The sequence below is a fragment of the Meles meles genome, chromosome X, assembly GCF_922984935.1.
Source record: "Meles meles chromosome X, mMelMel3.1 paternal haplotype, whole genome shotgun sequence".
Taxonomy (NCBI): Eukaryota; Metazoa; Chordata; class Mammalia; order Carnivora; family Mustelidae; genus Meles; species Meles meles.
This window is the reverse complement of record NC_060087.1, coordinates 113585089-113609465: the sequence shown is the minus strand read 5'-3', so window position 1 is coordinate 113609465 and position 24377 is coordinate 113585089. Positions and strand designations below refer to the sequence as shown.

Below are 24377 nucleotides of genomic sequence, written 5' to 3'. Positions count from 1 at the left end.
AAACTTCAAAGAGCATTTTGATTTACGGAAGTCCTTCAGTCTTCTCTTGTCATTCTTCATAGATTGAAAGAAATAGCTAGTCCGTTTCCTACAGAGTCGACGCCATTAGCTGAACTTGAGTGCCTGGCAGTGTATCGTAGTACAGTCTGATTGGACACGTAGCTCAGTCGTGATCCACGATTTTGCTGGGAAAGATTGCATGCTTGTGTGATAAAGACTCATCTTGGACTTGAGCAAAACAGCCCCCTCTTGCAAATTTGGCTAATTAGACTTCAGGCTGTGAATTAACTGGAAGATTATAAAGTGGTTTTCCACAGTCCTTTTAAGCACTTCTGTTTCAACGCAAGGAAAACAGACAACTTACCCTGGGAGGGAGCGGAGTATTTTTTTTTCCCCCTAGGACTGGAAATGTCTAGGTTTACACCTCACAGTGATGATGGCTTTACCTTATCCTTCCGCTTTGTAGATTTTTCCTAAATGGATGACAAAATCTTGTAGACTACTGCTCTCGCACTCGCTGGCAAAATAAATAAAAGCTAATCACCTTCCAGGCATCAGTGTGATGTGTGTTTTGTTTTGTTTTAATTTCAGGTTTGCCGAGAATTCCAGCGTGGAAATTGTACCCGTGGTGAGAACGATTGTCGCTATGCTCACCCTACAGATGTTTCCATGATTGAGGCAAGTGATAATACCGTGACGATCTGCATGGATTACATCAAGGGGCGATGCACCCGGGAGAAGTGCAGGTACTTTCATCCTCCTGCACACTTGCAAGCCAAACTCAGAGCAGCTCATCACCAGATGAACCACTCAGCTGCCTCTGCTATGGTGAGTAGGAAGGAGGCAGGTGTTGCGGGCCGTTGCGGGGTCATGATAGTATGTATGTTCCCCAGCTTCTCGAATACACTTGTAACCATGATCTTGGACGGTCATGAATGGATCTCACTCTGAATAGCCAGGGTTGTGAGCTGGAGATGAGAGAACCTGTTTATTCTGCTTCATTGACTGAGATTTTCTCAAGATCATCATTTCAAAGCTTTACTAACGATTTTTCATCGACTGTGCTTTTTTCCCATCTTTAGAGGAAGGCTAAATTATATAATTTAAACAGGAAATCATTTTTGAGTGGTTTTTGATAGCCTGACTCATTCTAGTAACCTACAAAGGCAGTAAGTTACCTCTTGGCCCCATGAGGGATGCTTTGCTAGTAAGGAGGAGGTAGGGAAAATATACACACAACACTCCAGTGCGATGGGTTGAGAAACAGGAATTGGGGTTATTTAAGTTGGTCATAGCTCTCCATGACTTTGATAAGCAACTTGCAATTTCTTTTTTGATGTGAGCCTTTCCTCATGTTATAGGGTATAATAATCCCAATAAGGGACTAAGGGACCAAACCCTGATGAAACCTCATGTTTCTGGACTGTAGAGGGGAGGAGGAAAGTACTCACCCACATGATCCTAAAGCCCATGACCGAAACTTCCCTCTTCCTAAAAGAGATACATTTCTTTTCAAACATCCCTATTTGTGAAGAAGGTTTTCCTCACATTGACTCAATTGACATCACCAGAACTTAACACTTATTTCATTACACAAAATTAGTCAGTCCCTGTTCTGTAGGAGTGGGACTCTGGTGTCTTTTTTCTAAGGCAAATACTCCAAATTTCTCTCAACTTTTCCCAGGGAGGGTAGATGGAAGGACACAACACCAGTTCTCTCCCTTGATCTGGAAATCAGTCTGTTGATGATGAATTTTGAAAAAACTTTACCAAGTGGTTTTGTCTTAAATTCTTTCAAATGAAGGGATTTTAAGCTACGAAAATAGCAAGGTCTCCAGAATGTTCAGTGCAGGTTTCAACCCTCCCGTTCTTTGATCACTTCTGTTGGTGGCATAGAGTTTAGAAGCAGTGTGGGTCTGTAATAGAGAGGAGAAATGCAGTATGCCCCCAAGAGGAAAGGTTCTCATGTGCCTGGGATGTACACGGAACTTCTTGCGTACACCATTGAGCACCTGTTTCATGCTCAGTCATAGGGCTTCCTATGTATGTGTCTATTTCTCATGACTTGGGTGTGTTTGGTAGAAGACATAGAAGTCAGCCCCAAATTTCCATGTAGAGAGTTAACTATTTATTACCTGATAAGCCTTCATTTAGTACTCGTGAATATCAATATAAAATTCCTTTCTGAGTAACTGATCAAAGCAGAATCTTAGCAGTAAGGTCAGATTGGCCACCAGAATTGGTTTGAGGCAAGATCAAGTAAAAGAGGCTTCTTGAAGTAATGTAAGCTTTCTGGAATACTACTCAGCCAGCAAAAATAAAAGAAAGAAAAGAAAGCAGTCTTGCCATTTGCAATGATGTGGATGGAACTAGAGGGTATTATACTAAGAAAAATAAGTCAGAGAAAGACAATTATCATGTGATCTCACTGATATGTGGAATTTGAGAAACAAGGCAGAGGATCATAGGGAGGAGAGGAAAAAATAAAACAGGACGAAACCAGAGAGGGAGACAAACCATAAGAGACTCTTAATCATAAGAAACAGACTAAGGGTTGCTGGAGGGGAGCAGGTAGAGGGATGGGGTAACCGGGTGATGGGCATTAAGGAGGACACGTGATGTAATGAGCACTGGGTGTTATAGAAGACTGACGAATCACTGACCTCTACCTCTGAAACTAGTAATACACTCTATGTTAATTAATTGAATTTAAATTTAAAAAAGTAAATTTAAAAAATAAATAAAAGAAGCCAGGCATAAAAAAAAGAAAGAAATGTAAGCTTTCTATATTTTTAAAGATTCAGAGCTGAAATGCTTTGTAAAGTTTTTTTTTTAACTTCTTCATGTTCACGTGCATAGCTCAGCTTGACTTCATTGAAAGCAGTTTGCGTGCATTTTTTTAAAACCAAGTCTTTTTTTAAAAAATTTTATTTATTTATTTGACAGACAGAAATCACAAGTAGGCAGAGGCAGGCATATAGAGAGGAGAAAGCAGGCTCCCCGCTAAGCGGAGAGCCTGATGCAGGGCTCGATCCCAGGACCCTGGGATCATGACCTGAGCTGAAGGCAGAGGCTTTAACCCACTGAGCCACCCAGGTGCCCCAGTTTGCGTGCATTTAAAAGCAAAAGAGGGGAAGTGTAAATATTTAGTTCCCAAGGGAAAATAAAGATACCTTTAGACTTTGAGATCCACAGGAAAAAGGAGGTCATGGCTTGCTCCCTTTTTGGCATATAGAATGCTAGTCCCTCAACACTAGGGTTCCTGTCTCCTTAAGAATTTGGAGCACACCCGAGTCTTATCGCTGGGACATTTTTTAAAGTCACGTGTAATTTGCTGACAAAAAAAAAAAAAAAGTAAAAAGTCATGTCAAACTTCTCCAGTGAATCTGATCAGGAGCAAATTTGACTGAGTATTATAAGCACAGTGGGACTTTGAAAGAAGTGTAGACATGAAAGAAGGATTTTAAATTCTAATGCATTTTAGAATTAAACCTGACAAGGACTTAATGAAGCCAGTGATACATCTTGAAATGCACAGCGAGCATCTATAAATGAGAATTGCATGCATTTTGCTAACTGTGTCACCTGGGTGAGGTGGGTGGTGGAAAAGAAAAGAATTTATTTGCTTTTCGCTTACATGTTAGTTGGGAGACGCATAGTTCTGGATTTGGACCCAAAGCTCTTCCATAATTTGGATTTTGTTTTATGGAACTATAGTATCAGACTCTGACCTCCCGACATGTGTTTTATCACCTATATGCCATTGATCTCCTAGATCCATGTTGGAATTTTAGCTGGCAAAAATCCCTTTCCTGCTCTATCTGTTGCTTCTGCTCATCTCATTGTAATAGATTCAGGGATGAACATCCCTGAGGTGTTAATTTCAAATGATTATTTGCTGTTAAGCTTCAGGTCACATCTTGCGCAAATGTGGAAGCCCCTTTTTATTTGCCTAAATGAGTGAAGTTGAAAATCAGGATTTTTCCCCTGTATGTTTATTTCCCATTTGGGACTAAGTACTCATCTAGTCAGTTGCTCAGTGGATAGGCCACTGTGGCAAAGGGGTCCCAGGCCATGCCTTATCTAACTGCTGCTTGCTCGCTTTGAGTACATTTTTTACTTTTCTCTGGTGCTATGTATTAATCCCTCCCTCCCTCACAGGCCCTCCAGCCTGGTATGCTTCAACTGATACCAAAGAGATCGGCACTTGAAAAGACCAATGGTGCCGCTCCGGTCTTTAACCCCAGTGTTTTCCACTGCCAGCAGGCTCTGGCTAACCTGCAGCTCCCACAGCCGGCATTTATCCCTGCAGGTGAGAACAGGGCTCTGGGCCGCGCGAGTCTAGCAATGTTGTGAATGTGTACAGTGCACGCCAGCTGCCAAAGAGCTTTAAAGCGAGCACTGTCAATGGGAGTTTGGGTTGGAAACAAAATAAGGCTTTTAGACTTGATCTGCCGTCTATAGCACCAAATGTTTCTATGATTCCTTAAGAGTAATGGTTTGAAATCAAATGAGGAAAAACTGTCAACATTTTTCCTTTTAGCATTTCTTAGTTTTGCTTCTGATGATTGTTTCACTTGGTTCGGTCTCAAACTAATTCCTTGACTCTTAGGTATCACTTGAAAAGACACTGGTCACCCCTCAAAAAAAAAAAAAAGTGTTTCCCAGCTTCAGCATTGCAACGATACATAATCTGTGTATCTTTAATATGCCAAAGATATTGATAATAAAACTTCCTTTGAACTTATAATGTAGTTATAAGACAGCATAGCGTGTGTGTATGTGTATATATATATATCTCACATACTTTTATCCTTTAACTCTTTTTTTTAATAGTTTATTTACTTGACAGAGAGAAATCACAACTAGGCAGAGAGGCAGGCAGAGAGAGAGGAGGAAGCAGAAGCAGGCTCCCTGCAGAGCAGAGAGCCCGATTTGGGGCTCGATCCCAGGACCCTGGGATCATGACCTGAGCCGAAGGCAGAGGCTTTAACCCACTGAGCCACCCAGGCACCCCTATCCTTTAACTCTTATATCAATTAATATAAAAAATAGAGCAATTTACCATATTTTCCTGATACTATGCAGGAAATTTTGTTACCTTCTACATTCAAATGTATGTAATAGCATAACAGCTTTGTACCAAATTGAACAGAAAATTTTGTTCAAATAAATATCATATATAAGGGGAAATACTGTTCTTCCTGTGGTTCAGTACTTAAGAATGATCATATATTCTCTTAGGAATAAATTGAAAATACTAACCCCTGGGAGTACAGTAGATTTTTTTTTACAAGAATCATAATGCCCCAGTTGGGAAACTATTATTAAATGAAGCTGACATACTTTCAAATTAGGTTAGAAAGCCTTATTAATTGCATAAACATATTAAACACATGGCATTGTATACCTACACTTGAAAACACCCATTGGTTAATTGATAAATTAATCAGCTAATTAATTTAGGAGGAAACCATAGAAACCCAGTTTTTAGTTACTAACCACAGTAGTTCTTTACTTTAAAAACTGAAGTTTTATAATTTTTAGACTTTTTTGGGGTGGCTATGGCTAAGGTAAAGTCTAGACTTAGGAACGAAATATCAGAAGAATCCCTTTCCCCTCAATTAATAACAAAATTAACATCTGTCAGGTTCATTTCATGATGAAAAGCCTATTTGCCCTATGTTTGTAGTCACGTTCACGGTTGTGAGGTGAACGAGGCTGTGGTAATTTCAATGCAATTTAAGCGAGGTAATTCCTTTAAGGAAAGAAATTAATGTTCATTTTTATACCTAAGAATCCAAGAATTACTTTGATTACCTGGGTTGGGGAGCTTAAAACTAAGCTGTAATTGTAAGCATGGGGTTTACTGGATTTGCATGTGCTCATTAATTAATATTGCAAAGAATATCTTTCTAGTTAAAAAATGATTTCTCTCCGTAAAGATTTAATAATGAAATCTCTCTCCTTTACTTTTCACGCTTTTCTGCATGGTGTACAGGGCCAATACTGTGCATGGCACCCGCTTCAAGTGTTGGTAGGTTTTGTACAAACATTCTCACCTTTTTCTAATCCAAAAAAGTGTTTTTCTGTCATGACTGTGAAAGAGATGAGTGATTGGGTGATGTGGTTCACGGGCCACTGGCTTGGGAGGAAGGGGCATTTGGAAAGTGTCAGGGCACAAAGAAGAGAGGAAACAACGTCAAGAAGCTCGGAAATGGTATTGTGGTCTGCCTTTGCTCTATGGAAGGCAGAGCATATTAACGACAAAAGTTGCCAGAAGGTACTGCTTCTCACTCTACTTTCAACACTGTGGCTAGAGACCTTTCCCTCTCCTGCTATTATAATGCAGATAGACCATGATTGGAATCATTTATATGTACATATATCCTAGAAACCCAGTTGCATCGCTAAGCTATAAGCAGGTTAGGGTACTTTGTCCCAAATAGGAAGAAAGTAAGAGAATTCTGCACTTTTGTATTTTAAAGCTGATAGTTTAGCGCCGTTTGGACATTTTCTGGATAGTGAAGATTTAATAGGGTGCCGTCTGTTTCACATCTCTGTGGAATGTTGCTACACTCTTGAGTCCTAGGTATGGACCCTGCCATTTCTCTCCTTTCATCCTAAAGACTGCAGCTGAAATATTTGGAAGCATGTATTAGTTTTGCCGAATCTAGTTCAGTTCTTCCCCTCCTGCCACCACCAAAGTTATCCAGAAGATCTTAATCATTCAGTACTCTGCGTTGACAAGGGATGAGTTAGGCAAAGCTCGAGCCTTCTCTGGTGTTCTGGGATGAATTCCATGGTGTTCTGGGAGGAAGTGCCAGGTACATGGGAACCAGGCACAACAGAATCGTTTCAAAATGACTCTTTGGGGATATGTGATTCTTAACAATCTACCCACGGATCCTTTAATCAGTCACCAATACATCTGCTAGCCGCCTCAAGACCATTTTTACCATCACTAACACTGAAGAAGACAAGAAAGAGACTCGTTTGCATTGTAGGAGTTTGCAGTTCCTCCAGCCCATGGCCACAGACACGGGACCACACCCCCCCACCCCACCATGTCCTATCCATCCAAGACTTTTCGTCCTTTTTGAGAGTTTGCCACAGCGTGACATCTGTCCTGTTGGTTGACCAGAGCAGATGCAGAACCCCAAAGGGACAAACAGGTTTACTGAAACAAAAAGGTCAAAATGACACACAGTAGTAGCACTCAGAAACATAGCAAGGGTTGACCCCTGGCCTTGGAGGTGGGGCTTCCGTTGTGGAGTGGTCGGCTGTCCCCTGTAGAAAGTAAAACATGTCCACTGATTCTAACAGGAGCATCACACGCATATGATTAGAACAGACTTCTTCAAGTTGGTAAACTGCATCTCTGTCTTTACATTTTGAGACTCTGCTCCCCTATCTTTTCACCTAAGAGCTCTGGGTAGGAATGCAAACTGCATGCTTCAGTGGCACTGCTTCTGGCATAGCTGGGAAAACAATAGTGGCTTTAGAATCGGCAGGTGACACACTAAGGGATATCTGTAGGTGATGGGTAACTGGAGATGCGCTTAAGGGGCGACTACAGGATTTCTGTTAATCACCGCTTGGGATACATTTGTGATTTCTATGACATTGTTGTATATTGATTTTCCTCTCTCCAGGCCATTTACTTACTCTGTAGACTTTCAGAAAATCTGAATTCAATGGATGTAGACATAAATTATTATATATGCACGCTCGCCATTCGCGCCGTACCATTCACACGTTAATTCCTTCGTTTGCTTTCCAGAATAAGCTAGAAACGAGAAAAGCATCCCAAAAGCTTTTAAAATGAGATACAAACTAGAAAAGGCGGGAAAAAAAATCCTGAAAGAGACGTGACAGCTGCTAGCCCTACAGTTCTTGCTTTAATAATTGCGATGAAGACAAGGTTTTGTTGGATATTTACCAGGAAGGACCCCACGTGTGTGTTTGACAAACAGCCTAGGTTTCCAAGGGATTTGCCAGAGGTGTACTTTAAAAGCCTGTGTGCATAGCCCACTGTATTCTTCATATACTTCCCCACCATATACCACCGATCAAACTGCCATTTTTGTGTGTGTGTATATGTGTGTCTATATGTAGATCAGGTAAGTCTACCTGTAACTGTCTCTTTGCACCTGCCAATCTAGTGATGATACTCAGGTCTCTAAGTTAGTGAACCCAAGCACCAATTCATACTTTCCCACTCACATTTCAGACGTGCCTCCCAGTCACTTGTCTGCTTGACTAGGTATTCTGATAGCTAGCCTTCGTAAAATCAGCTTTTGTCATATGCGCTCATCATAATCCCTTCCGACAATGTGGCCTTTTAAGTCAACTATGTAATGGGATTCTGCTAAACAACGAGCTATTGAGAATGATTCCATTTTCCTTAATGGTGACTATAATTGGCTTTCCCCTTTTCTCTTTTTTAAATTTTTCCCCCTTCCACGCTGTGTTGCTTTGCACTGACTGTGATTGCATGTTGCACCCCGGTGTGTCCATTACGATGATGTCACATGGCTTGTTGCTGTGGTACCTACCACGCCCCATCCCATTGTTTCTGTCCTGGTTGCATAAACCCTCCACCCTCCCGTGTGTTGCTTCCATGGTTCCATGCTTCCTACTGAAAGTGCCCATGATGCACGGCGCGCCTCCTACCACTGTGTCTGCGGCAACAACACCTGCCACCAACCTTCCATTCGCTGCAGCGGCTACAGGCAATCAGGTTTGGCTATTTCTTTTACCTGTTCAGACCTAGACAACTACCGTGTGTTGGTAAGGCCCCGTATATGCCTTTGGGATTGGCGAGAGACATTGATCCGTCCTCCTGTGTGTTTCTTAAGGAGTCGTTACATTTTGTGTGTCTTCCTGCGACGAACGAGCAGTTTTCTCATTTTGAATGACTTACCAGAGGTCACTCTTCCTATGCTATGCTCAGGATCGCTGCTGTCACACCAATCCTCAAACACATATACGAAGTACTCCTTGAATGCTTCCTCATTGGTCAAGAGAAGAATTTATTTTATTTTTTTACCGTTGTTTTGGTTATTGTGTTTGAACTTGCACTTAGTACTATCATTGCCTTTTACCTTCACATCTGCTGGAAAGAAAGCCAAATAACACACTTCTTTCCGGGGCATAGATATCCTTACCATTACCCCGTGGTGACATCAGAGATGTCACACTGACACTCTGACACTCAGCGATGACATCAGAGATCTCACACGGGCATTAGATGTGCCTGTGTTGTTGTGATTTCCATTTGCTTTAGGTATTTACAGGCAGAGTCCCAAAACAAATTTTAAACTGGGGGAGAGTCTCCAAATTGTCATGAGATACATATACCAATCATCACGTAACAAGAGGGCCATTTTGCCTCATTAAGGTGGTAACCGTGCTTTAAGACTGCACGTTCCACCGCTGCTTCAATTACAAGTGTGATAACCACACAGCACACAGAGCATTAATCCACTGGGGGAATAAGCCACATTCTAATCCATGCTTTGCAAAATTAACTATTAGTGGATATGGTTAATATGTCTCAATTTTTCTGCAAAATTGATTATGCTTTTTAACTGCCATGTCCAAACAGTGAACAAAATAAATGGGATTCTTTCAAGAAACTATTTTAATCTACAATCTTTTTTACTACTATAGATACCCCCATTATCAATAGATGAACTGAATAGCAGCATGTTTGTTTCACAGATGTAGAAGTTACCAGTAGAACAGTAAGTTTCTTTAAGTATTAATATGAATATTATTTATAGATGATATCTTTTATTTACACAATTGCATTTGCTAAAGTCTTTGGTAAATATTGTCATTAATAGGCGTTGCTTATAACTTAGAGCTTGAGTTTAACACTCTAAATTTTCCAAATTGAAATGTGGAGAGCAAATATGCCATTTTTTTCTATGAAAAAAATGACAGCCAGTACTGTTTTCCCAATGAGCTTACAAATTCTGAGATGTTTTCCTGTTATTAAAGGAGTGTGAGTTGTCAGCCCAAGGCACACATCACTTTTGAATATTAATTCCCTAACATTTTTCTAGCTTCGTTGTGTTGCTGTTCTTGAAACAAAGTAATTTTGTCACAGTCTGACTACAATGAATACCTTAAAAGACAGCAATATGCTTCTCCCATGATGTCGTAAAAGATCGTGCTTTTTATGCTCTGCCATTTTGTGTTGCTTTCCATGTAAGTCTATCAGAATCGCTCTAGCTGTTTTGAATTTTGAGTGACATAATTTAGTAATGTAATCATTATTTTCATCAAATTGTGGCTTTTTAAAAAATTGTTGTTGTTGGATTCCCTCCCCATCCCCCACCCCTTTGATCTCCCATTTGCCCCGTCCAGACCAAGGCAAAGCACACACTTAGTTTGAGCAGTCCTTCACTTGGAAATGTGACTTTTCAAGCCAATTAGGACTCCTAGGTATCTTAGTTAATGACTGATAGGGACTTATTAAGCAAGTGTATGGATTCTGAATTGCGTATATTAGTCATTGAAAGTTTGAGGTTCTCAGGGCTGGAGTGTTTCGTGTAATTGACGGAGGTGATGGTTCTGTTCACTTGGTGAACTAGTTCCGCAGAACCTGGCTCAGAACACAAACTCCTGGACAGAGCCTATGGCTGACTGCACATTAGACCATTAGACAAACAAGTCCTTTCAAGCATAAGCAATGGTTTTAAAAGACCCCTTTGAGTAATGGAATAAGGGAATTAGCCATAAATCGTAGTTGTTTTCAGGGGAATCATCTGGGATGGTGGCACCTTGGGATTAGCATCCAACATGAGCATATAGGTTTTGCAAACATCTACCTGATTCTCATGGGCTGCTCTACAATAAAGTAAACAAAAGTTGTCAAATATAATGACGAGCTTTCCTAAAGCTCCTGTTTGAGAATCATGATTCCTTTTCACTAGATTCCATTGGAAACTTCAGATGTATTTGGCATACCATAATCACTTCCGTGTGTAACAGATCTTGAAAATTTCTCCAGAGTTCAAAAATGTAGTTTTGTTAAATGCTGTATACCTAGATCTCACACCTTGGCTATTTCTGCATGGCTCCAAACCATTCAGATAAAAAAGTTTCAAGTATATTTAATATTTGCATGTTTCAAAATGGTGAGTATCGAATGTGTTTTCCCGATGTACATTTGAAGGAAATTGAAGGAAGAGGAGAGATGGGTGGCTGTTCATCCACACATTCAGGTGTTGTGTGGATGACGCCTTAAATGCCTGAGCACATGTCTGTCACCTTAGGGTGATTCTGCGCACTACCACTCAGGCCATGAAATGTCATGCCGCGTGACTCCCTGTGACCCTTTCCAACAGCCCCATTTTCACAGATGTAGGATATGAAACTCGAAGTGGGGGATATATTATATTGGCAGTTCACAAACAGAACTGGCGCAAGAACCAAGTATCCCGACTCCTACAACAATAACCCCTTAATATTTCTCACTCTTTCTCTTTTTGTTTTGTTTTGTTTTTTTCATTTCAGTTGAAATTCTGAACAACAGAGTTACGGAGTATCGAGATCTCTCCGTGAGAACCTCCATATGGCCTTTCCATGTATATTCTCGTAGGTCCTCTTCTACCAACACAACAATAAGTGTGGTGCGGTCAATATATTAAACAAAACGCATAGACCGACCAACAGATTCAATTGACAAAACCAGTAAAGCGTTAAACAGTCAGTGGAGATGTTAAAACAGCATAGAAAATGAGTAACTTCCATTTATCTTATTTGAATTAGTAGGTAGAACGTGACCGTAAAGTTTTGTGGTGTGTTGCATTATTCTTTGTGATTTTCCAGTAACTATTATGCTGAGTGAATCTCCACAGTGGGTAAATGTTCGTCTGTTTTGAAGTGTTACCTTACTGTTTTGTTTACACAATAGTCTATCGGGTTGATTTAGAATGTAACAAAGGTATCCAGTACCATTTTTCTCACTGTTGTATTATATTGTATTGTGGTGTGGTGTGTTAGATTTTTACATACTATAGTGTTTTCCTCTAGATGTGTGGTGTTTGATTTCAACTATAATACTACTAACGGGAAACAGAAATATGTGCGTTTGAAAAACATAAGTGTTTGAAAAACATAACAGATTAATGTTAATATGCTTTCTCTCTCTTCAGAACATTTCTGTAAGTTTCTTGGGGCAGACATTCATTATAAACATGCATGTGTATAATTTGTACCTGCCGATCTGACCTTGCATAATATAACCACATGACTGGGGTTTTTTGGGGGAGAGAGAAATAATTATCTGCAGAAAAAAACAGGGAACTTCTGAAAATATGAACCCCAAATGTCACTCCTCAAAAAGCTTGCAGAATTACAGTTCACCCTTAAAGGAATTTCTCAGCATTTATGTGAAGTGCCCATTACGCTTCTTGTGGTTCAAGGATCCTGTCTCCTAGGTTAAGCATCTAAAGCTGAACCATTTGTCAACTTCAGCTGAAGATTGATATTTGGAGGTTTAAAAGTATGCTTGATTGTAGGTTGTAAATTAAACGGAAAGTCAGGGCGTGGAGATAGTTTTCACATTTTAGAGGAAAGTGCGGGAAAACCATTGCAACGTGACCTTTTACAGAAGTGCCATTCTCTGGTTGAGAATGGTGCATTCTCTTTAGACTACTCTGAATAATAAGAGGCAATCTTGCAAAAGTCAGGGTGAAAGGGAATTGGTTCCAAGCGAGGCCTTTCCTTCCCAAATGGATAGCCTTCCCCGCTGATCACAGCTGGAGCGTGAATATAGGTCTGGAGAAACAGTGGGGGTGAGGAGGAGGGTAGGAAGGTATTTCAAGTGAGTCTTTGGTTTACTCACAACTGCTAGGAAGGCCGTCCACAGTTGACTTTTGCTTCAGTTCACACGAATTTCCAGTTCCGTTGAACACATCAACGAGGGAGCCAGCCTCTGTGTCGAGTTGCCTTTCCCGGACTCTATTAACAACAGAGCCGTATCATAACCAAGGCTTTTTTTGTTTCTTCATTTAGATTTGTTTGTTTTCATATGTATTTGAAAACTGTACTAGAGAGGTTCTCAGCACCCTTTGGTTGAGACAGACCAGCTGTGCTCCACGGAGCTGAGCTGAATTCACATTACTAATCCTCCTGAAATAATTGTGTGACCAAGTAGAATGGTTCCCTAAGATACTTCCCATCAACCTAGGTTTAATATTTTCTACTAAATACACATTCTTTCACTAGAAAGCATACAGGCCGCAAATTTAATACATAGAGCAGGTTTGTTTTCCTTCGTGAAAATGACAAGCCAAGAGAAAATCGGATTTAGGATTCCTTAAGCTGGCTAGCAGCATTTGAATCAGACCAATGGAGTTGGCACAACCTTCTCAAGAGGGATGAAACTAGGGCCCGGGGCACGTGACCTGCCCATGGCTACCTACCTAATCGGTGGCAGCGAGACCCAGAAAAATCTCCCAACTTTCGGTGGTTCCTCTGTTTCGTGCTGTTGGTGCTTCAGAACATTCGAGACTCTAATCCCAAGGCAGATCCATTCTGCTCAGAATACAAATGAGCAAAAATTAGCTGCATGGTAGCTGACATCCTGTTGTTCTTGATGATCAAGCCTGAATCACGGTCAGCAGTCATTTCTAGATGGTCTTGCTTGCGTCAAGACACTGTCATCTGTTAACAGTATTGGCTGGCATTAGAGAAGCAGAGGGGTCCAGACTTTGACCTGTTGATTCTTTGAACTACTTCATTTCTGTTTCCCAAAATCTTAACCTTGTGAAACAACTTGTGTATAGATGCTGTGCCAGTGCCTTTCCAGAAAGGCAGAGCTAATCCCACAAACCCGGGAAGGAAGCCCCCAAGCTAGTCTGGGCTTCTTCCTTAAGGGGGATAGAGATGTCTTCAGTGTGAAACGAACTCTTTTGTGTAGTTTTGATGTTTTGATACAATGTACTATCTCATTTAACCCTTTAAACTTCTGACGAAGATGTACATAGACATATAAGCGTAGCGTACCGTGGTTTTTATGATACTGTGAGCGCTGGAAGGCATCAGTGATGACTTATTTTTCAGTAAGAGGTTCAGTGAAGGATATTCAGGTAGTTGGAGTTTTGGGTGCCACACTATTTGAAAGAGTTGGCATTGTAAAAGTTAACTTTGTAAGTGAATTTAAAGAAAGAACATTCAAGGCTCTAAAGTTTTGATCAGATGCAAAAGAACGTTGACAAAAATGCAATTGTAAGAGAGCACTCTTTAAACTAGTTGTGCAATGGCTTAATGCAGATTCTCTTTATTCAAGAAAAGAAACGAAGAAACGAGAGTCATTAGACTATAATAAATTTCCAGCTAAAAAGCCAAGTCACAAAACTAATCAGTGACTCTAAACAATAATTTACTGGATGATGTGTATATATAAAATTCTAACCACTTGTGATTCTTAGTTGACATTTTATAAGCTTTGTATTGTACAAGGGCTTCTTATTTATCCAAAATTATTGTTTTTGCCCGTTTCTCTTCAGCCTTTTGCAAAAATAGGCAAGAGTACTGAATCTTGGATAAAACAGGTCAAATATACAGAGAAAACAATCTAATCTAAAAGTTATCTGTTAAGAAGGTTTTAGTAGTTCAAAAAAAATTTTAAAGGCACTATGTGAACAGAAGTATATTTCAAAGAGGGATTAAGATGAAATTAAAACCAAATGGATTCATAAAATCGCTATTTAAATACAGTATTTACTTTTGCAATTGGAGCATGATTCTCTAAACAGCTGTTGCATTTCATCTCACTTGTCTAGACTAGAGTCTAATTTGTAGTTCATTGTCAAGTGAAAAGCCATCTTCTCCCTCCTCCATCAACCTTTGCCATCCGTTTTTGAACATGCGAAAGCACTTTGATCTTGCCATTAAGTGTTGTCCTGTTCCACGGGGCTGTGTTCACTAAGGTTCTGACTTACTTTAGTCTGTAGGGTAGGCTGTAATGCACAGTGTGATTAGAAACTGGAATCCTCTTTCTTTTTGTCCCTTCTCCATTTCTACACATATTGAAAAAGAAGTAGAGAAATAGGCTCTCCCAGTTGTGTTGAATAGATGTAGGAAGATAGTGACCTCATTGTTCATTTTACCAGTGCCTGTCGAAGGCACCAGAATGAATATTATCTAAAAGAGTATCACAACTTTTTTTGCAAACTTAGTTGATAGCATCATCAGACTGTCGATAATAATTGCAAAGATAGGTTCTGAGCACCAAGTCACTAACTGGTGCCAGGTTTTCATTTTTCTTTTGAGTTTTTAAGGTTTTTATTAGACTACATTTTTATATCTCTAAGGCACTAACAAATTTAACTGTGCAGGAGAGTTAGAGAAGAGTTGAAGATTTACTACATGTACTCAACCCACCTAGATAGGTTCTAAACTGACACTGAAACATGATAAAATGTAGATTATAGTCCATAACTATTCTTTACAGTTCACAGTTTAAGAACAAACTTAACTTTATATACAAATAATAATTTTTAACTAATTATATTTAGTTGTTGCTTTAGCAACAAAACTACAACATGGCTACCTTTAGACACGTGGTTTTTTGTGATAATTTTATTTGTTAACTATACATGGTTTTTGACAGTATGAGCATGTAGAAGGTACAGCTCAAAACTCAGAGAACAGATCTGGCTGAATTTTTCTTTAATCCCACCTTGCCACACAAAAGCTGAATTTGTGTCCTTGTTTGACTTTCTCATCAAAAAGTTTACAACACATGGATTCTAGAGTCAGGCTTTATAGCTAATAGAATTTGTTGTGTGGATAGGGTTATTCCACAGTATTTCAACTTCAAAACGTGATCATTGCACTTCTAATCTATTACCTGACCTTTTTTCATAACATTACTTACTCCAAATTATTCTATGCGGGAGGCATAGCTGTCCCTACAAAAATTCTCTTTTCTGGAATTACATACCCACCCCAACACATCCAAATGAGGATTAGAGAAAGATGGACGTGGATTTTGAAATGAATTCATTCATATTTGTAAAACCGTGTGTGAAAATACTGTGGAATGACCCCTTAACAGTGTTTGAGAGACATATGCTGCAGTTGACTGATGGTCTCAGTTAGGGTGCGACTGTGTGAGACACACCTTTTTTGCACTTATGTACATAGTTCATGAACGCTATGCTTGGAGCTTTTGTTTTTTTAAATATAAGAGATCTGTGATAATAGTGAAAAAGTAAGATAGAGTTATTTCTAAGGCCTTGAGAAGGAGGGGGGTTTTGCTAAAAGACTTAGCTAAAGCACGATGTTGCTTTGCTGTTGAGGATACTTTCTGGTTTGCTACGGTTCACCAAAAGAAAAGATTGGCAACAGGTTAGGGTCACCTTCAGTTAGCTAACAGCACTGACCAAGAGCGAAGATCCCTCATTTTTTTTTGCAAAACCAGTAGGAAAGATTGTTGACTTTTTAGATTAATTTCCACTGTAAACACACACACACACACACACACACAGCCCAGGCAGGTTTCTGACAAAGGTTTTCTTTTTTCAATGGTTGTAAGCACTGAATTACCCTCTCATTTTGATCAACTTAGATTTCATCTTTGACAGAAAATTACCAATTGAGAGGTATTCCTTACATCAGTTAATATCCACTTAAGTGACCATCAAAAGTGTTAACGTTCACCACTACTTCTTTAAAACGCAGATTCCAAAACCCAACTGGCAACCATTGAAAGACTTAATTTCACAGTTGTGTATAGCCAGCTTGGGGCATTTCATTCCCTCCAACAGAAGAAGAAAGAAATGCTCCTGGCTCAACTTTATGTTTTTACTTACCTTATACCTTTTCAGTGGAAGCTGTCCTCTGACTTGCCTTTACCAGATTAGAAAGTGCTTCACGGTGCCATACAGCCTCCTACTGTTTTAACTAAACAGAAGAGAACCAGCCCAAATCTCACATATGTAGAAGTTGGAAAAGGATGTTTCAATCAGACCATCTCTGTCAATTTCAGCTCCCCAATCACCTACCATTCCCCCATCTAACTTTTTGTTGCCTCCAGGCAATAGGGTCAGAAAGGTGTGAGGATAGGTCACAGGAGGAAGTGAGAAGGAACCCACCCTGGGATCAGGGGAGCTGGTATCAGTATCGCTACCCATCTTGCTGGTTCTCCCTTACAGAGAGAGGAAAACGAGCCAAAGCCAGAAAGCAGTCCAAGCCTTACAGTTGTCCAATAGCTCAGGGCCAGTTGGTTAGAAATTTCTTTTTTTCCCCCTTCAGCCCTTAATCACTCAAGAGTCAGCTCTGCAACTAACAGTCTGACCATCTGACCAGCGTCTTCGCTGGTCCACTTGTAAGCATTCACACATTCTACAGTTAGGGACTCCAACTTCCTCCTCACCACCAACATATTTTCCCTATTTACCCTGTGTTCTTGTTTTGATAGTCCCTTGTGAACCTATAAGCCACAACAATATATTTTCATAAAACCAAGAGAAATACACAATTTTAGGTGAAGAATCATCTAGAATATAGTAAGAATGAACTAAAAGCATCACAAAGGAGAACCAATTAATTGATGACACATTATCCATGCTGACCACCATTGGGTCACACTCTTTGGAGCTGAAACACAGGGGTTGTGTTTCGGTGAGTCAGATTAGAGAAGGAAACGTAACAAAAGGTGAATGACTTGAGGCCCAAAAAGGACCTCTGCTATTAAACCCAGGAAAGGGTTTCGTTGGACTAGTCCATACAGTTTCCAGCCCCTCCACTTGGCCTTGCCTAGGAAAGAACCACCCAGTAATACTCCAAAGCAGACTGATTCACAGAAATTTTATCTTTAAATAGAACCCATCCTCAATAATAGTAGACCAAGAAGGAAAAAAAAATGTTATCACTTTAAGTCCCAACTATTTGAAGTTATTGCAAAACTTCTCACTAGTCACCTTCTACATCATAATCCTTTAATTTTTTTAAAAGTAGCTCTGTAACAAGACCTAAAAGTAACCCCACTTTAGGCCATGCTCTTTTCTCCCAAAACACACAACCTACAGATTTATCTGTCATAGAACTGCATGGTTGCAAAGCTTTATTTCTGTATACGGATGCTGTCTGTTCATGATGGAAACCAAATTATTCTGTGTTGCTGTCTTTTGTGTCTAGCAGTTGAGAGAATGAGACGACCATCCTATTGTTGGATTCTGGGGTTGCCCTTTTCAAAATAAATTTCCTTTTATTATTATTGTTGCTGCTTCAGTTATTAGCAAATGAACCATTTGTTATCATATCCTCAAATTACAATCATTTAAATTTTAATAAAAGATGTTTCTCAATGTACTCTTTTGTTTTTTACGGGCTAACATTGTGCATTTATCTAATAACAATCCAGTACAATGTAGAAAATGAAGCACAAATTTGGGACAAAAGAATGTCAATTTAAAAATACCTGTAGGTAGGAAAATTATTAGCCATGTGCAGCAATTATGGATTTAAATAATGACCACGATATTTTACAGATGAAAACTCTTCCCAACATATTTTGCCTCCAAAATTGCCATAGTTCATTCCCTCAACTGCTATCAATAGGGTAGATGCTTTGATTTTTTTGTCCATCCCCCCCCAAGTTATAGTGCTGTACTGCTCATATGTGTTTAGAAGTGTGCGTTATGCAAGTCATTTTAGTATGCTACTTGTGTTGTTGTTTATTTTTTGGTTCTTTTAATAAAATGCATAAATTTCATGGTTCTGTCTTTTTTTTATGAATCCGTACTCATACATTAGGAGTTTACTTAAAAGCTATTCCTGTTCTAGTAGATTAATCCTAATATTTAGTAATTCTAGTATAAAATTTAAATTTATGACTTGGTCCCAAGTTCTGTTTCATACATAGAAGAAATTTATTTCCAAATATACCTGAAGTATTATGAATTATATAGATAATACACTCATTGTACTAGATGTATTATTTCTCTGATATTGAAGTTACTAACACAAGAAAGGCACATTTGTATTTTAGTAAAAGAAAACTAAACATTTTGAGATAATGCTTGCTGGCTTCTATTGTGCTTCAGAAATTCTGAGGCATTTCCTAAGATACGTCATTATAAGTTCGTAGTTTCCAGTTATTCGTTTCTGTCTTGCATCTTCAGTGGAACATATGAAACCTGAGTTGTTCGTTCCATTTTTTCCCCCCAAGATGGGCATCAATGGTTTTGCAGCAATGAGATGCATGAATTTTCCCATCACAGTGTTTTTTCTCATTTAAAATTGCTTTTCACCAGCGAATAGCACTGGAAGAAAAGATAATCATTTTTGTTCTTGAAGAAAGCAAAATGTAACTCGGTAATACTTTATTCTGCCAGATTTCTGAATACTTGACAACATTGGCCACTATCTGGTAGTCAGGCTGATAGAAAACAGAGGTGAAGAGTCTTCGGGTAAGAGGTTGGGACAGATTCAAGTATTCTTCATGTGTCTAGAACTGTGCCGGGGGCCAAGGAGGAGGTCCAGTGTGGGCTGAGTCCTACAGAGCTAAGCGCTCCCTTGTCCCCCGTGCCCCACTTTACTCTTTCTGAGCGTGGTTCTCACGGTGGCATTTCCCAGTAAGCCAACTTGGAGCCGTCGGGTGTGTTGTCCATGTTTCTGTGAGTCTGTGATAATCCCAAAGTGAAGACCAGTTCAGTATATAGACATTAACAAAAGGTCTTCGGCCTCTTCGGAATTCAGTTTATGTCTTCTTTGAAACTGGCACGTAATAGGTAAGAATTCAGGGCAGGCATTCCCGAACCCCATCAAAATGGAGTTTCTATCGGGCCGGAGGGAGGTTGACCCTCGGGCAAAACTGGCTGTACGCTGTTGACCTTGGCATTTTCCAACCCCTATTCAGCAGCCTTCTAGGAGCCTCCTTTTCTCATCCCCCATGGTGGTCTCTGACTCTCTAGAAGCTCCATGGTAGCAACTTATCAGACCTGCTCACCCAGACAGATCTGGACTTCATTCCTTCAGAACTTCCCCATTGGGCATCTCAGGCTATGGAGAGCAGCTCAGAGCTGAGATCTAGGAGACCAGTCGCACCACAGTGTTAGACTGGCAGTGTTTATGGGCTGCCCCCTGGGAGTGTTTGTATTTAAAAAGTCATGACTCAGGGCACCTGGCTAGCTCAGCCAGCAGAGCTACATGATGCTTGATCTCGGGGCCCTGAGTTCAAGTCCCACATGGGGTGTAACATTTACTTAATCGAAAAAAGACAAAAAGGCATGACTCTCCGGTGGCCAAATACCAGAAGGCCACATGTCTAGATGAGGGGTATATGTTTTTTACCAGAACAAACAGCATTTAGCAGCTATCACATTTCCTGTGGATTAGTGGCACAGTCATTCACCACCTCAAGAAGGCCCAAAAGGAAGATTCTTGTAATTTGGTTATTGTCAGGAAAGTTCTGATATAATAATGAACCTAAAATACTGGCCAGATAGTAAACGCTCCATAATTCCACAGGCCAGAATCTGCTCCCGTGGTCAGTGTCTCTGGTAAAGAATGTGACACAGGATAGGCCTAATCCATGATCCCGTTTCTCGAGGAGTCTAATGCTGACACTTGGCTGATATTCAACAGAGGGACACACAGATTCTTTACTCTTTCTTGTACGGGCCGTGCTCATTTAACTGAGTCCGCCCAGATTTTCCTTTCAGTGCTCAGACTTAGCTTTATCCCTAGGAGCTGAGAGTTCCCATGAGAGCAAGGACAGCCACCCGGATGGAAGGGTGACGTTTGTGAGAGGAACAGTGGGTCCAATTCCTGTCCTCACAAACAGATGCCTGACACAAAGGGTCACATTCCAAAATGGAACTCAGAAGAAGAAGAAATCAGTGTGAGAAGGAAGTTCTGGTCAGTATAGCCAGCATTTTGGTGCCGTGCGTGGAAATGGGATGTAGTGCAGAGGCAGGCAGAGCACCTGGGGCAAAGCAGAACACATGCAAGAAAAACTGTAGGTTTTCCTGATGAGAATGAGGGAGGTTGCCTTCCCCACCGCATGAATGATTCAGCACATTGCATGTATGTACAGGTACAAAGAGGGAGATGGGTGAACAATCGCAGGGTAACAGTGTGCCCACAGCAGAAAGCAGTCGCGACCAACACTGGCGAAAGCAGACACCTCGGCCATTACCAACAGGACCCGAGAGAGTGCCGAAAGAATCTGGAGAGTCTCTGCAGTCAGCCTGCTTCTAGAGATGCTATGGCTACAGAAGGTGATGGTCAACTCACTGAGGGTCAATGTTGGTCTCGAGGAGAGGGTGGGGAAGAATAGGATTGGGACTGAAACGTTGCCTTTAGCCTTCATGAACTGAAGAGTTGAACATTTCTTTTCTTGGGGGAAATTGGCTGTTAAAAGAGAAACAAATCTGTGTTAATTTTATATGTATATATATACGCATTTATTTATGTATATGTAGTGAGTGGTTATTGATGTGCCTTTGTCAACAATTTAATAAACATATGTGTAACTCATTCAACGTGTTTTGGCTCTTGTCAATGTCTATTTACAAAGCCCCATGTTAAAGAAATCTTTTGATGGGTTGTTAGAGTAGGAAAAGCTAAATTCACATGAATCCAGGCATTGAATGGTCAAAATTTGGGGCCCCAGGTAGGGGCTGTTAATAAATGAGACTTTGGTGGCTCACTGAATCTCAAGAGAGTGTTCACCATAAACTGAGCACTAGCCAAGGGTAGAGACAACTGTAATAAGCAACTCCCTTCCCCTGAAGGACACCGTCAGAGATCTTATAGATCTTGAAGACGCTTGGGATTTCAGAGTCACTGGGATGAGATTGTGGGGCCAGAGGGGCACATGAACCATTCGGGAAAAATGGCCCAGGAGGGGCAGACATGTGGCTACAACCACAACTTTTGCTCTCTACTCTCCACATCCAGGAGAGAAGCCCCTCTGGTGGACATAGACATACACAGGTCCAAATAATGTTATGAGACTTAGGGAAAGTTCAATCCAAGAATAAGCTTTGAGTAATAAGAAAAACCTTAAATAGTATTTTAAGATTATTATCTTGCCCACAGTTAGTGCTGTGCCACTTGAACCTGCTCCCTCCCAATCCACCCTCTGCATTACTACTGGGGTCATTTTTCTAAGATGGAAATTCATTATTTCTCTTCCCTGACTATAAACTGCCCAGATCTCTTCACTGCCTTGTGGGATAAAGCCTACACTCTAACACAGCAGTCTTCGGTGCTCAGGCCTTGGGCTTGCCCTCTGTACAACTCCAGACAAACCAAACCACTGTTGGGGAAATATAACGAAGAACAAGACCTTCCAACCCAAAAATCCTCTCCACAAAGGGGACATGGGGACACTGGAAAGCTTAGGCCAAAGGTAGTAGTGAAAGAAAACACTTTTGTTATTAGATGAACGTTGAGCCAAAAGGGGATGCACACCATGGGCAATCCACTGAGGAAATTGCAAAGGCAGAAAGGAATCACCCCCTTATATGGCCAGGTGGATGGAACCCAGTACATCCATGTTTACAAGGTTAATAATCACTGGTCCTCAGTTAAGAAGCCTTGACAGCACCTTTTGTCATTTGTAGTTGGTTCTAACTTTATCCTGTAACTGGGGAGACCACTGGTGTTGACTTTATCCATAGGAGAAACAAACTTTTCATATCTTTACCCCTGAGAGAGAGTTTTACGAATTGAAGCAAGGCATCCAGGAAAGTTAGGCTGTGACCCTCCTACAGGAACAAAGATGTGGAGTTCCATAGCCCTTGATGTTTGCATTTCAAAGAGGGGGCTCCCAGGTCCCTGAGGAAAAGTGGGGGATTGTGAGGCTAGGGAAAGACTTGTTTAGCCATTACTAAGATTTATGTGCACTTGACAAGGACAGAGGAAGAAATTTAGTCAGAAAAGGGAGGGGTGAGGGGAAGTCCCTTCCCTTATTTCCAGCAAGGAAAACTAAGCCTCTTCTTTTTAATTTGTATTTGCCCTCTCACCACTCACGTTTCCCAGATATATACTACAGTTTCCCATACCTTTGTGCAAATTCCTCTCTGCTCGAAACACCTTCCGTCTCCTTCCCCTCTTTCAAAACTCATTATTCAAGGTATAGATCAACTCTCAAGTCTTTCTTGAAGTCTTCTCTGGCCTTATCAGATACCACTGAGATGCAGCTAATATTTACTTAGTGCTTAGCAAGAAAACTCAAAGCTCAGTAACCACCTTCTAACGTTGTCTATATTCACCCTCCATTAAACTGGGCTTCTCAAGGACAAGAACCAAGCCTTGTTGATCATGGTATCCTCTATGATGCCTTGAAAAGTAGCCATACAGTAGATGCCTAATAGATTTTTGGAGAAATTATCAACTAGGGAATCAGAGCACTTTTACTGTAAAACAAAACAAAACAAAAACAAACCCAAAAAACCCTCATTCAAATAAAAGGGATTTGTGTAATGATAGAGGGAAATTTTACAAATTCCTATCACAGGAAGAACAACAGGGCCTCACAGAACTGGAAAGCCATCACGTAGATTGTTTCTTCTCTCTGTGTCTCTCTCTATACATCTGTACCTGTCTCTCTCTTCTTTTCCACTCTTTCTCTCTCTCTCTCCCCCCTACCCCTCCAGTCTCCTGCTTCTCTGAAAACCAGCTTTCTCTGCTGACTTATGACACTCAGGTGACTGATCAGGGCTTCTTCCAGAATCATAGTCTTATCCTAAGGGTCCATATCAGTGATAGCCTAAACCAGAAGCACCTGGAAGGCTTGTAAAACATAGGTTGCTGAGACCCACTCAGGAGTCTCTGATTCGGTAGCTATGGGATGGGGTATGCAAATTTGAATTTCTAACAAGCTCCCAAATGGTTTTGATAATCTGGGGACACAGCTTGAGAATGATTGATCTACTGGAACTTCAGACTTGGTTCTGCACAGTTGACTCGGTCACCGGGTCCCAGTGCCTGATTCTCATGAGAGAGAATTTGATTGATGGGTTGGGTATTCATGCTGGTAATGTTCCGAAGTTGTGTCCAAAAGGCTGCAGTCACGTGGTACATATGAAAGGCTGCCCGTCTGAAGCTGTGGGCTGGGAAACATTTCAAAGGAGGTGGTTCTCTAGCACAATCAGTCCCATGGTTACTTTCAAAGCTATAAGAATTTCCACACTGAACTAACTCCTTGGTCTATACGGTTCAGGTCACCGTAGCCAACAGAGCCAACAAGGACATGATGACCATCTATTGGCATCTCCAGCCACTTGTCTCAAAGTAAATCTTTACCTCATCCCTAAATGCATAATCTCCCTAAACATGCTGCTCTTCCACCCAGTTGTCCGAGCAAGAACCTGGGAGTCTTCCCTTTAAGTCCCTGC

The 24377-nt window shown here is 40.6% G+C and overlaps 1 protein-coding gene across 11 annotated transcripts in view; it reads left to right on the top strand.

Annotated features, from left to right (window-relative positions):
- Positions 1–15986, top strand: part of MBNL3 (muscleblind like splicing regulator 3) — a 106350-nt gene extending 90364 nt beyond the window's left edge. For 8 of the 11 annotated variants that reach the window (XM_045995270.1, XM_045995267.1, XM_045995274.1 and 5 more), the window contains 5 exons: positions 592–828; positions 4162–4312; positions 8649–8743; positions 9676–9749; positions 11530–11565. In XM_045995270.1, coding sequence (XP_045851226.1) covers positions 592–828; positions 4162–4312; positions 8649–8743; positions 9676–9732 — 540 coding nt within the window. In that variant the 3' untranslated portion in view covers positions 9733–9749; positions 11530–11565. Of the gene's footprint in view, positions 1–591; positions 829–4161; positions 4313–8648; positions 8744–9675; positions 9750–11529 lie in introns of all 11 variants that reach the window. The other 3 variants (XM_045995272.1, XM_045995271.1, XM_045995275.1) reach the window with 3 other exon arrangements.
- The last annotated feature ends 8391 nt before the right edge of the window (positions 15987–24377 follow it).